Source organism: Micromys minutus (genome assembly GCF_963924665.1).
Source record: "Micromys minutus genome assembly, chromosome: 18".
Taxonomy (NCBI): Eukaryota; Metazoa; Chordata; class Mammalia; order Rodentia; family Muridae; genus Micromys; species Micromys minutus.
This window is the reverse complement of record NC_137953.1, coordinates 23,212,619-23,226,017: the sequence shown is the minus strand read 5'-3', so window position 1 is coordinate 23,226,017 and position 13,399 is coordinate 23,212,619. Positions and strand designations below refer to the sequence as shown.

Here is a 13,399-nt window from a genome sequence, read left to right as displayed (position 1 = left end):
TCTACAATTTTGCCATTCAATGTGATGAGCTGAAAATGATAATTCAGAGTCTTCTGGGGAAAAAGGCACATTAAAAATGTATGACTGTTTGGGTTTGAAAAGTAGTTTTCTCTACCTTTTTACATATATATTTTTTTAACTTTGTTCAGCATTTCCATAACTTTCCCTATTGTCTCACTTATGAAAACAAATAAATCAACCTGTAACAAAGACGCTGTCTTAACAAGTGCACAGTGAGTCTTACTTTATGGTCAAGGCTGTGCTGGAGCAAATGCTCAGGAATCCACCCTGAGGCAGCCAATGGAATCTCCTATGTTTTGGGCATCGTTAAGGAGCTGAGGATAGAGGGGGAGTGAGGACAAGAGAGTCCAGGTGTGTGTGTGTCTGTGTCTGTGTCTGTGTGTGTGGGTGTGGGTGTGTCTGTATGTGTGTGTCCTGTGGGATACTTGTTCTTGTCCATTTGGAGGCAAAGCATTGTTCTCTGATAAGGTGTGCCCCTATGACACAATAGAGGCTGGCTAGGAAGTTGTCTTGTCACTGAAGCTTGTGTACACGCTGATTTGTAGTTCTTAAAGATTCCTTTCTCCTTTTCTGTCTTGATTAGTGGTGTTGTTCAGATACTGTCTTCTGCAGCTTGTTGGAATGGAAGCTTTCTGGAAAAAAAGTAAGTGTCCTAGACGCTGCAGGAGCCATGTACAGTGTAAATACTTTCCAAGACTCTGAAAGACTTCTCCACAGGGCTCGGTTTCACTTGAAGGGGAAAACTGACATTCGCATAAAAATTGGAATATCCAGAATGATGAGTTAGAGAATCACAGGGTAGTGCTGTTTGCTCCTTCCTAACTGGGGCAGATTTGCAGAGAGAAATGAACCCTCGGGAGAAGTCAGAACTCCAGCTGTCCCAAAGTGCTGCTCCCACATGTGTGTATGATTTTTCTTAAATTCAAAATTCTCCAGTAGTTCTTCGTTTCTTCAGTTTGCTGAGGTCATTTTCATTTCTCAACAGGAGTGACGTCATGTAGAGGTCTTAGGGAGGCTTCATTCTGGGGCTCCGTGGATTCAGTCAACTCCGGCTAAAACCAGAGGCAGCAAATAGGCCTTGCAGAGGGCCCCTCAGGAACCTCACCCAGGAGAATGATCTTGCCAGGAATTAGGATCATCAGGGATCCCTAGTCCTATCATACTGTGGTTCTTTCCACCTACTGACTAGGTTAATAAAATATTAGGACAAACGTGTTAGTCAGCTCTCCATTATTATGAAAATACCCGTGACGACTGAAAAGGGCATGCTTACCTTAGGTGCATCTGCAGCATCTTCAGGACAGGGTCAGGTGGTAAGGACATCCATCATCGTAGGAGAAGATTCCATGTAGAAGCTAACTCATCTTATGTTGGCTCCGCCACCTCCCGGAGATGCTGCAGGCTGACCTCATGCCTCCTTCTGCACGTGCCATTAAGCAGATATTCATGCAAAGTATAGCGATGAGGACCGACAGGAGTGGGTGAGGGGAAGCTGATCAGGATAGACGGGGAGCAGTGAGCTCAATGCACATTTACTAGTATGCAAACGTCCCTATGTAAAAGAGCACTATGTATAACTAATATATATATGTATATATACACACACACACACACATATATATATATAATCAAAGAATATCTTAAATATAGCAGTGAGTTAGACTTTAGTTCTCTGTGTGATTTATATAAATCTGCCATGTGACTCAGTTATAGCATGCCTGGGCATAAACCCAAAGGACTTCATATCCTATCATAAAGATAATTGCTCATCCATATTTAGGGTGGGAAAGCTCACCCCAGTATGTATCGTGTGAGATCAACAGACCAACCATAAATCTGGGCCACACCTTCTGGTGCCAGCCACATAAAAGGGTATGGAAGCTTTTGCTTTTTGCCTGTTTACCCTGACTCTTCAGGACAGGATCATCCGTCCTGTTGCTGAGACATTCCTTCGTGAGTATTAAAACTTCAGGATTCTAACATAAACCAAAGGCCAGTGAGATATCTCAGCCACACAATCTTAAAAAAAAAAAAAAAAAAAAAAAAAAAAAAAAAAAAAAAAAAAAAAAACCCTACTGAGTTCTTGATCATTTTATAGGAAAACAGCCATTGTTGGACTAGTCAGCCACGACCTGTAAGCCATTATAAATCCCATATATCCATCCCATCTGATGTGTGACTAAGAAATACCTTTAAAATTATTCAACATTCTTTAACAATTAGGGAAATGCAAATGAAAGTCTGAGATACCATCTTACCCCAGTCAGAATGGCTGAGTTTAGAGAGGGGAAAAAAAAAAAAAAAAAACCTAACAGATAAGGCTGGAGAGAATGTGGGGGAATTTGAATTTTTCCTAACCACATAGGAAAAAGTCCTTCCACCTTTGTTCAAGGTTACCTTTAGAATAGTACAGTTAATGTCTTGGTTAATTCATTGTAGGAGCAGGAACAAATACCCATCAAGGAAATCTAAGCAGCTCCTCTATCTAGGTTTTGTTTGCCATTTTTGATTCTAATGTATTCAGTGTTTTCATCTAATATATTCTGAGTTTTCATCTATTGTAACATTGTTGGAGGTTGTTAAATTGCCTGAATGTATACATTACTCAGACCGAAGCCTGTTTTTCAAATGACTGTTTTGCAAACTAATAGAGATGATATATGCATGAGTGGCAGTCTTAGAGATAGTCTTTGTCTCTGGGAAGCTAAGACTGTGGAGTTGGAAAAATGATTTTATTGCTAATAAAGTTCAAACACTAGCTGTAAGGTCCCTGGTGGGTAAATGTAATTGGACCTGTTTTTAAGTAAGAGAGAAGTTGGCTTTTTTTAAAAAAAAATCTGAGTTTTATTTTGAATACTCCGTGAGGAAGGCTTGAAATAAGAGGGTCGCTGTGCTGTTTGTTCATGAGTGAGCCCCTTTTTTCCTAAGGGAAATGAGTGAGTGTGGGTGGTGATTACAACCAGTCACAGCATCCTCATCTAGCAAAAAAAAAAAAAAAACCATAGACGTGGGTTGGGCAAGGGGCCTGCTTTCATGCTTTGTGAAGGTCTGGCTTGAAATGGTAGTGTTTGAAAAATGTCATATTAAACAGTGGAATTATTTCCATCACCTAGTAGGCAGAGACAGGTGGATCTGTGTTCAAGGCCAGCCTGGTCTACATAGAGACTTCTAGGTTGGATGGGCTACCTTTTCTAAATTAAAACGAAACAACCCTAGTGGGGTAGGTCAAATTGCTTTAAGGCTTAATCTGTTGGTCTTTCCCAAATTAGTGTTCTTGACTATCTTATCTGTGAGGACAAATTAAGATCTGTCTAGAATGGGTTAGCTAATTAATTACCTACAGGTTTTTTTTTAATTAGTATTTGCCTTCTGTTTTATTACATACGGATTTTTGTTTGTTTGTTTGTTTTATTTAGAATTGACGAACATTTTAAAACCAGTCCCAAAATCCCTGGGATTGACCTGAACTCAACTCGGATTTTATTTGAGAAGTTAATGCACTCTCAGCACTCCATGATTCTAGAACAGGTAAGTGGTTTCCATTTATAAAATTCGGTTTACATTGAAGAATTCTGCCCTTGAGACAAAAGGGAAAGCGAGATGAGATGAAATGACACACTCTTATACAACTTTGTAACTTTGTAAACAGTGATAGTTCTTCCGGAGGAGTTGCCCTCTAATGCATTAGGTCTGTAGGGTGGGAACTTCTCTTCTGGATGTGCTGGGAGTCTGAGCCGGCACCAGGCTCCTTCTGTTTGCTCAGTACACACCGAACGAGCAAGGGTTCATTAAATAACTTACCAATTTGGAGATGAGTTATTTAGGTCTCAGGTATGTTTAAATTTATCACTACCCCTTTCTGTCCTTTTTTTATAGATATTAAACAGCTTTGAAAGTTGCCTCATCCCGCAGTTGTCAAGTTCACCCCCAGACGTGGAAGCAATGAGAATCTATCTAATACTCCCGGAGTTTCCGCTGCTTCAGGATTCTAAGTATTACATAACGCTGACCATCCCCCTGGCGATGGCCATCCTGCGGCTGGAAACGAACCCCAGCAAGGTATTAGGTAAGTCCGTCACATTGAAGACCACCGGCTTTGGACTCTCTGGTTTCGTCAGCTGCTTTTGTGGACTGAAATGTAACAGTCTGTGTGTCGCCACTTAATAGCTTCAGCTCTTACTCCTTTCTCCACTGTTGACGTCTAGCTAACCCTGGTTGCAATTCAGGCGGATCGATCTCTTACGTAACTCCATCCCAATTTTGAGATAGTCATAAAGTCGGGTTATTCAGCTTTAAACTGGTTATCCCCCCCCCCCCACATTTACTTGCAGTTGTCATGCCTCAAATATTAGTGTCTGTCTGTCTATCCATCTTTAGTCCTGACTTTATCGGGTGAGGGCCAAATGAGTAACTTTTGTGATGCGGAGATCTCCGTGCAAGGGGGGACAGACTGACCTAGTGGGGACTCATGGAATGTTTGTTTTCTTTTTCTTTTTTAGGACAGTTGAGTCCACACTGATTTTTGCAGGCTTCGGACACTTTGCTGAGATAAGAACCTTCAGTTCCTCAGCGGGCTGGAAAGGGTCTCTAGAGGCTGGAGTAGCGCCCGACACGTTTTTTTAATAACCTGGTGCAGAAACCTGTCCCATGGCTTTTTACGGTTTTTTTCCCTCCCTTGGTAATTTTTCCAGGTGTTTCTTTCAACTTGGTAACTTCTGTGGTTCAGGTGGTCTGAGTATCACCGGACATGATTTTCCTTCAAGCGCATTGACCTGCTTCTGGCTTTTCCATTACTTCTGCCTTCACACAAGGGTAGTAATGACCACATTAGTAATTGCGGTCATTGGGAAGTATTGATACTTCCCAATATCAGGGGATGTTCAGAGCATGTTTTCTCAGGTGTTTCAAATAGAGCAATGGCTATTGTCAAAGACAGTTTATCAGACTTTAAAATTTTTGGAATTGTAATCTTTAAAGATTTTCCTAGGCCAGATAGCACAAAACAAAATGGGATTATTCAGTTTTATAATTAGTTTATTTCTAACATCTGACAGTTCAAATTGAAGAGAAAACCCCAAAGTAGAGCAAACCCAACAGATGCCTGTCACACAAATCCAACAGCTCTCAAAAGTTTGTTCTTTTTGTTTGATGTTTCTCCCACTGTGATTTTTTTAAGGTTTATTTTATATATATATGAATATTTTGCCTGCATGTATGTTGGTGTACCATATGCGTGTCTGGTGCCAGGAAGGCAAGAAGAGGGCATCAGGTCCTGAGAACTGGAGTTTCAGATGGTTGTGAGCATGAGTGTATGTGGTAGGAATCAAACCTGGGACCTCAGGAAGAACAGCCAGAGCTCTGGGACAGTGAGCCTTCTCTCCGCTTTTTAATGAAATATTTTAAACAAGGAAACCATATGGATTTCAGTATGGCTGTTCATTTCTGAAGATGCACTGATATCATCCTGCTTGAATGGAAAAGGTACTACTTGGAGAGAATAAAGATAAATTATTTTCTTAAATTGATTATGCCTCATAACAGGAAGGAATGGTTTCCCACCTCCAGTAAGTGTGAAGTGTCCCTTGCACAGACGTCAGTAGTGGCTGAGTCAGTCCCGGAAGGTTGAGAACGCACCAATACTACTGCAGTTGGTGCACTCGGCCTCCTGCCCCGAGTACGTGTCTGGTCCCTCCTCGGCCTAAATGTTTTCAGATTAGCCTTCAGCATGAGTCTGAGGGGAAAAACAGACAAGTGAAAACTTCAGCAACATAAAAACTCTCAAGAAAGAAATGCAGGGGAGAGAGAAGGAGAGAGAGGAGGAGTTAAAGTTTTTAGGGCCTCTTGTAAAGCTGCTTCTCTACACGTTTTAATGTTTCCCTTTAAAAATCATTTTTGGGAAGCTGTATTGTAGACTTAATATTTATCTTCTAGCCACAGGAGTAAAAGCTAATGGGAAGACAACCTTAGAGCACTTGCTCTGGGTTATGTACTAAGATGAGTCTTTTTATCTTCCTTTCTTAAGATAACTGGTGGTCTCAGGCATGCCCAAAATATTTCATGAAGCTGGTAACCCTCTATAAAGGTGCCGTCCTTTACCTCCTGAGGGGAAGGAAGACATTCCTAATCCCTGTGCTGTTTAACAATTATATGACTGCAACCCTGAAGCTTCTGGAGAAACTGTACAAGGTAACCCTCAGGCACGGAGAGGGTGGGTGTGGAAGGATGGACGGAGCGTTCCGCCAGGGCTTTCTCTGGAAGATTTTTCCAATTCTTTGGTTTTTAGTTATTTTTGTTTTGTTCTTCGTCAGGTCAATCTTAAGGTGAAGCACGTGGAATACGATAAGTTTTATATCCCCGAGATCTCTAGTCTTGTGGACATTCAGGAAGACTACCTCATGTGGTTTTTGCACCAATCGGGGATGGTAAGAATGCCTGTAAAGCTTATTTTAAGGCTTCAGCCTTTTTGTTTGTGCGTGCACTTGAGCCATACACCTTGCCTTAGTTTTCAATGCTGGTACCACACCTATCTGTCTCACTCAACTGACTTTGGAATTCTTGAAACTTGGAAGTGTTTTAGGGAACCATAAGTGTCATAAGTTTAATAAAGTATCTGGGGCTACGGGTGTAACTCACTGGAGGACTTTGCTTAGCATGCTCAGGGCTCTAGGTTTGATCCAAGGTACTATATCTAAAGAAAAGAGAAAAGAAAAGTAAATCCAAGTATCTAAAGCAGTCAGACTGATACGCTCAGGAAGTGGAGTGGTTGGCAGCAGTCTGGAGGCACTGGGAAACTCGAGTTGCTTTTAATGCATTTTAAAAGGTTGCAGTTCACCAAGATGAGATAGTTCCGGAATTCTGTTGTACAACAAACAGTGTGACTGTTTCAGGGGCTCTTTCTTGTTCATCTATTGATCAATCAACCCATCAATTTATTTTAATATTTTATGTGTTTGAGTGTTTTATTCGAATGTATGTCTGTGTACCATGTGCGTGTCTGATGCCTGCAGAAGCCAGGCATGGCCATACAAGCCCATGGAACTGGAGTTACAGACTGCTGTGAGATGCTGTGTGGGTGTTGAGAGTCAAGCCTGGGTCTTGTACTCTTTAACCGCTGAGCCATCTCTGTAAGCCCTTGTTCTGTTTTTGAGATAAGTAGCTTCTCATTTAACCAAAGATGACCTTGATCCTCCTGCCCCTCACCTCCTCCCATGTTCTGCGATTGTTAGTGTGTGCTTCCACACCTGGATTTTGTGTATTGCTGGCTATCATACTGAGGACTTTGTTCATCTAGACAAGCGTCCACCTAGTAACTGTGTCTTTAGTTCATGAAAATATTCTTAATATTGCGGATTCATACATTTGAAAATAGGGAGAATGGTATATATTTACACTTGTTTACTTCCTTTTTGAGCCACAAATTAAAAGTCGAGACATTAATATAAAAACCCTCAGCATTTGTTGGATCTTTTCTGACAGATAACTGGCTTGCAGAAGTCACTAGCACGCTGGTGCAAGAGCATCTTCTAGATGAGGCTCTGTGTGCCACTTCCACAGTGATTTATCCCTGACATTTAGGATCACTGCTATTCATTTTCTGATAGATAGCTTCTTTCACTCTCTATATGTCAACCTCCCAGACCCTGTGGCTACCTCTTCCTGAGGATAGCTCAAATGCAGATGTCATACATTTCTGACCCAACTCTGATGATGTTTGACACAGAACTCAAGGGTCTGGATTCCTGCTTCCCACCCTCGGCACGGCAGCAATTGCTCAGCCATAGTAGAGTGGCCTGGGTATGTGCAAGAGGTTTAGGATTTGTGCGAATATCAGAAAACAAGTGATCCTTTGATCCTTGCGTTTAGTTGTGTTTAATCCAGTGGGTGCAGCAGATCCATCTGAAGTGAGTTTTTGCTACTCTCACAGATTCTTCATCAGCATTAGGGTGATCTTTTTTTTCTTTAAGTTTGTTTATTTTATGTATATGAATACACTATCGCTGTCTTCAGACACACCAGAAGAGGGCATCACATCCCATTACAGATGGTTGTGAGCCACCATGTGATTGCTGGGAATTGAACTTAGGACCTCTGGAAGAGCAGTCTTAACTGCTGAGCCATCTCTCCAGCCCTCGACATTTTTTCTTCCCCATATGGCTTTTAGCTCTGCAGTGAAGGGAAAAATATTTATATATGTGTATTTAACCAAAATATCCAAGTTAGTTTTCTTTGTCAAATATTAAATGATCAAAGTAATTGAAATATTCTCATGAAAAATTACAAATTTTGGGTCACTTTAATTTTTAAGGTTTTGTTATTTTGCAAAGCAAAATTCTTTGCAATAGAAATCATGTTTCAAAAAATTTGATATTGGAATTTTAACATGGGAGCATCAGTGGGCACTAGTCTTACTTTCCTTAGAAATTATGAAATGTCATTTTGTCAATTATAAAATGTTAGAGGTAGAAACGAGTCTTGAGTTATTTCAGGTAACTACTTCACCTCCAGGTAGAATGCAGAAGCCCGGGCAAGTTGAACAGTTTTTCTCTAGCTTGGTTTGCTCTGACAGTCTCTCCTTCTCTTTTCTTTCTGGCCTCAAGAAAAAGATTGCTTGTATGAGAATCTTGGTGGTTATAACCATGGTCTCTGAGTAAAGTATTGAAATGAACAATTTTACTAGTTTCTTTCTGTGAATATATGGTAAACAAATGTCTTACTAGATCTTGAAAGCCAGTTAGTTAAAGCTATTAGTATAACAAGATAGAAAACCAGCTAAAGCTAGTGTGTGACGTTTTATGCTTCCTCTAGAATTTTTTCTATTATATAAGGTACAGTGTAATTAAAAGTTAAAATTTAAGTGTCCTGAAATCTCGAAGTTTTGCCTTAAATGCTAGTGGTATTTTATATAGGTTTTATTTTAATCAATTAAAAATAGAGAATAATTGGTGTGCTGTATTAATGTTTTAGCCAGGTACTAGCCCAGCATATAAGAAAAAGCACACGGTCCATCCTGAAAGAACTGTCTGAGCATGGGTGGTGTCCCCGCAGTTGCTGAGGCCTGCAGAGAAACGAGCCAGGGAGAAGCAAGAAAGAAACTCAGTTCAGCAAGATCTAGCCAGGGTGGTTCAAACTTCTGACGTCTGACACCAGGCAGTTTATCTTAGACATATTTAAGTCCAGTACAGTTTTGGGAAAAGGTTCCCTGTAACATTTATCTCCGCCCCATGTGCACACTAAAGGTTAAGGTGTGACTGCATCAAAACTGTTCAGTGAAGAACCTGTGATCTGTATTGTGAAAATGGGCTTCATAGATTAAGGTCCTAGGGGAGGATCTGAGGTCACCAGGCTATAAAGCACTCGTGCCATCTCCCCTAAGGATGGGTTCTATTGATGGACAAAGGAAACTAATGATAAAGGCTTGTTCGGAAATGGTGGGTAAAACGGATCCGTGGAATTGGAAGGAAGGTTGGCAAAGCAGAGCTGTGGGCAGCAGAGAAACACCAATCTCTTGCATCTCAGCCAGCTACAAGCACAGAGATCGTGCCTGACAAGCAAGGAGCCGGGAGCAGGGGTGACACCTAAAGCAGGGAGATTTGTGCTCCGGCCTGATGCTCTCGTAGAAACAGGTCAATCAATACAGAATAGGGCTCGCCCTAGGCCTGCTGGCTGGCAGCCACCATGGCCGCGTCTAATGCTTGTCCTGGGGAACAAGGTGCAGTGGCTGCTGCGGGCAGCCTGTGAGCTCAACAGTAGGCCTGCCAGCTGGCTGCCAGCGTGAATCTGCGGTGACTGCAGCCCACACTGTTTTCCCTGCTGGAAGGCAGATAGTGCAGGGCTGAGGTGTCCACAGGCTACAGATCCAAAGGGCGAGCCTGGGGTGGTCAGCATCAATGCTTGCGGGTATGAGACAGCCAAGAGTGCTCACAGAACCGAGCTGCAGTGTCACCCTAACCCTGGGAGCTGATATCCAAGACCCTCGGCAGCGGTCCAGTATTTACGGTGCTTCAGAAACAGACCGGATGACTCATTGCAATAAATAATTGCACGTAAATCCGATTGGGAAAAAAAAAAAAAGACCATGTGGCTCAGTGCTGTTCCCAGGGCTACTCCAGGCAAGGGAGAGCTGGGAAGGTTGGAGGGTGAAGAAACAGGACAAGGAGATAGGGACCGCGTGGTGATGTCGGGTGTGAGCGAGGGCTGCTGTGAACAGGAAGCTCTCAAAAAAGCCTGATAAGGATGTGTGAAGTGTAGTGTTCCATAATGGTTTCTGGCAGGAGTGTGGTAAGGGAAGGACTGAGTTCTCTTTTAAGGTACTGGCCACTGTGAGTTTGACCATACTCCACTGTGTATAATTGGACTTGGTTTTTGTATTATTATTATTATTATTTTTTTTTTTTTTTTTGCGGAGGGAAGGAGGAGTAGAGAGAAGGCAGACCAGGGAATATTGGGAAGTAGGTGTGATCAGGGGGCGCAATGTGAAATAATCAAGAAAAATATTATAATGGAAAACATAAGAAGAGGAGGTAGAAAAGGGGGATGCAGTAGTGGTTCAGCTTATTTGTTAATAATGTGCCACGGTCTTCGTTTGAAAACTAAAAGGCATACAGAGTGAATGTCTTTGTAGGCTCCGCACAGGCAGTACAAGGGAGGAGGCATTAGGTGATCTGCAGAGGCCTTCGGAGACAAAACGTTTGAGCAGTCTTGGCATCTTGCTGGCTCATCAAAGGAGATGCTGCAGATGGGGAGTGTTTGCCTTAAGATGGCAATACTGGGCACTCGGAAGGAAGAGAAGGCAGACCTGTGCAGAGGAGGCCGTAGCTCCGTATCGCGGCCATGTGTCTGTGTAGAGAGCTTCCTGGCTGGCCCATCTAGGAAGTGTTGACCTCACATTTAAGACAAGACGTTTCTGATTCTTCAGCTCTGAACTAGTTACTTATGTATGGCTTTTGTCTCACATGGTTGGAAAATAGAATTAACACCATAGGTGCAACTCTTGCAGGCAGAGATCTTGAAGTTCATTGGTCCCGTGGAACCTTAAGTTTGCGAGACCCATTTCTGGCATATGGATAGCCCAGGATAAACAGCCTTCTAAGAGGTGGTCAATTCAGTGGTTAAATTCCAGATATTTTGATATGTTAGTATGAGAGTAAACTAGAGTGGCCTGCATCATGTGTGCACTGACCTGCATTACATGTTCCAGACTTGGTTTCGTGGACTGGAATTGTCCCTGGTGTTTCTCAGTGTAGATTAATGTTCTAAGACCCCTCAAGGAACATTGTTCTAAAGTATCAACGGGGTGGATTTTAATTATTATTGCTGTTATACGGCCCCATTTCAATATGCATAAACACAAAAGCAAGCATAGTTCTTATTCACACAAAATACACAAACCAAATTAAATAAGAAACCTTAGCCAAATGCTGAGTTTCACCGGCTCAGAGTGGTGAGCTAGTCATTCTCCCACAGGCCTTTGGGAATGATTCAGCTCTTTCTCCCTCTGCTGTAAAATCCTATTCACGGAGCAAGCTAGCGAAGTACTGGCTTTTCCTTAGTAACCGCAGCACCTACAGGCAAACACTTCTTTTCCTTTTCTCACTGTGCTCACACAGTTAAGCGTTCATAACCCACCCCACAGTCATTAACAGATACGGGCGAATTGTGTGATTGCACGCAGGTAAGAAGAGATCTTTCAGAATGTTTTGATTTTATTCAGAAAAATCACTTTAAGAACACAGAACATTCTAGGAGGCATTAAAGCAGCAGCAGCATAGCATACTCAGGTCTCTAAGCATGATTTTCGCTCACGGTTTTCTTTTGATAAATGTCACAGATCAAGATGGTCTTTATTACTCCTTCTTGGGCTTCTATTAAAGATATGTATTACATGACTGTCAAGAATCCACCATGCTGGAAACAGACGTCCGTGTTTGTGTCTCACTGCAGTATCAGTTTATTGAGCAGCAGTGAATTCACATTCACTAGTCACTTTCCACGTTTCGGTGACTGTCAGCCTGGAAAACCATGTAAGGGGGTTCAGAGGGACTCAGCCCCTCATGGTGGTGGACGAGGCACCACAATGGGAGAGGCCGAGTTCACAGCATCTTTCAGAAATTTAGTTCCTTAGGTGGCTGGCTCTGTCTCTTTGTCTCCCCCGCCCCAACCTTTGCTTTCTTCTTTTTGCAGTAGGCCCCCCTGTAGCCCAGTCTGGCCTCAAAGTCAGAGAATGACTTTGAATTCCTTATATACCCCTGCCCCTGGCCTCTCTTAGTGGGAGGTTCATAAGCATGCACCACCCTCAGTCTGTGTAGTGCTGGGAATGAAACTGAGGGTTTTGTACGTGCAAGGCATGCACTGCGCTAACTGAGCTACTCCCTTAGTCTGACATTCTCACTTTTTATTCTGGCTAGGACCCCAGCCCACAGAATGATGTTTCATACTCCACGGTGGTTCATTTCCCCTTTTAACAACCCTTACCAATATATCCAAAATCCTTTTCAGAAGATTGTAAATATGGTTATAAGAGCTAGCTATCACAATAGCTGGCCATTAGCAATTTACAGGCTCTTTTATGCTAGTCTTAATTATTAGTTTTACCTGTGAAACGATAGGTTACATTTTACACAGTATATACACAGGTTACATATTGTCTACAGAAGAGTTCAAGAAGCCAGAGTTCAGAGGCCATACAAGAAATAGGTGCAGAGAACCCTATTGCAGGTACTCCAGGGTTGCTGAGTTCAGATAGATTCCTACTGGAGGCCAGCAGAACAGAGCCATAGGACCAAAAATGAGAGATACCGTCAAGCTCAGCTGCAGGGCTGTAGAATCACTCATGTGAGGTACAGGACTGGGTTCAGATAGAAGTAATGGTACATAGACAAATGGGTAGGTGAATGGATGGACAGATAGCAACTCAAATGGGCCATATTCGCTGAGTTGAAGCCCCAGAGACAGCTAGTAATTCTCTGCCTGGCAGACAGTCCCTTGAGATGATTACCAGCTGCTCAGTGACTGGGATCTTTTCCCACCTTAGTGTAAAGTATCCTTCTTTCTGTGGGGTCCAGGTAAGTATGGTGCACTTTTGTTGGTTTGTGGTCTGATGAGTTCTTGGGCCTGGTTTTCTACCTATGGGTTTGATTCTACCATGTGCTTATGCTTGTAGTCTGTGTTGATAAATGTCATGTACTGACCAGTCTGTACCCCTTGGCCAGTGCTGGACAGGTGTTGCATGTACTTGCACCTAAGTTGCAGCATCATTGTTACCCTGCCTGTGTTTATACTCTGGGGCCAGCTGGGGCTTTGTAACAGGGCAAAACCGCAGAGCCACTGTTGCTCACATTTTGGAGAAATTTAATGAAGTGCACAGCCTGATCTCCCCAAA

At 42.5% G+C, this 13,399-nt stretch overlaps 1 protein-coding gene across 2 annotated transcripts in view; it reads left to right on the top strand.

The window, feature by feature from the left end:
* Window positions 1-13,399, top strand: part of HERC3 (HECT and RLD domain containing E3 ubiquitin protein ligase 3) — an 86,913-nt gene that overhangs the window by 37,897 nt on the left and 35,617 nt on the right. For both annotated transcript variants that reach the window (XM_080932474.1, XM_080932475.1), the window contains 5 exons: window positions 605-664; window positions 3,438-3,549; window positions 3,898-4,087; window positions 6,044-6,207; window positions 6,330-6,443. In XM_080932474.1, the coding sequence (XP_080788600.1) occupies window positions 605-664; window positions 3,438-3,549; window positions 3,898-4,087; window positions 6,044-6,207; window positions 6,330-6,443 (640 nt within the window). The remainder of the gene's footprint in view (window positions 1-604; window positions 665-3,437; window positions 3,550-3,897; window positions 4,088-6,043; window positions 6,208-6,329; window positions 6,444-13,399) is intronic.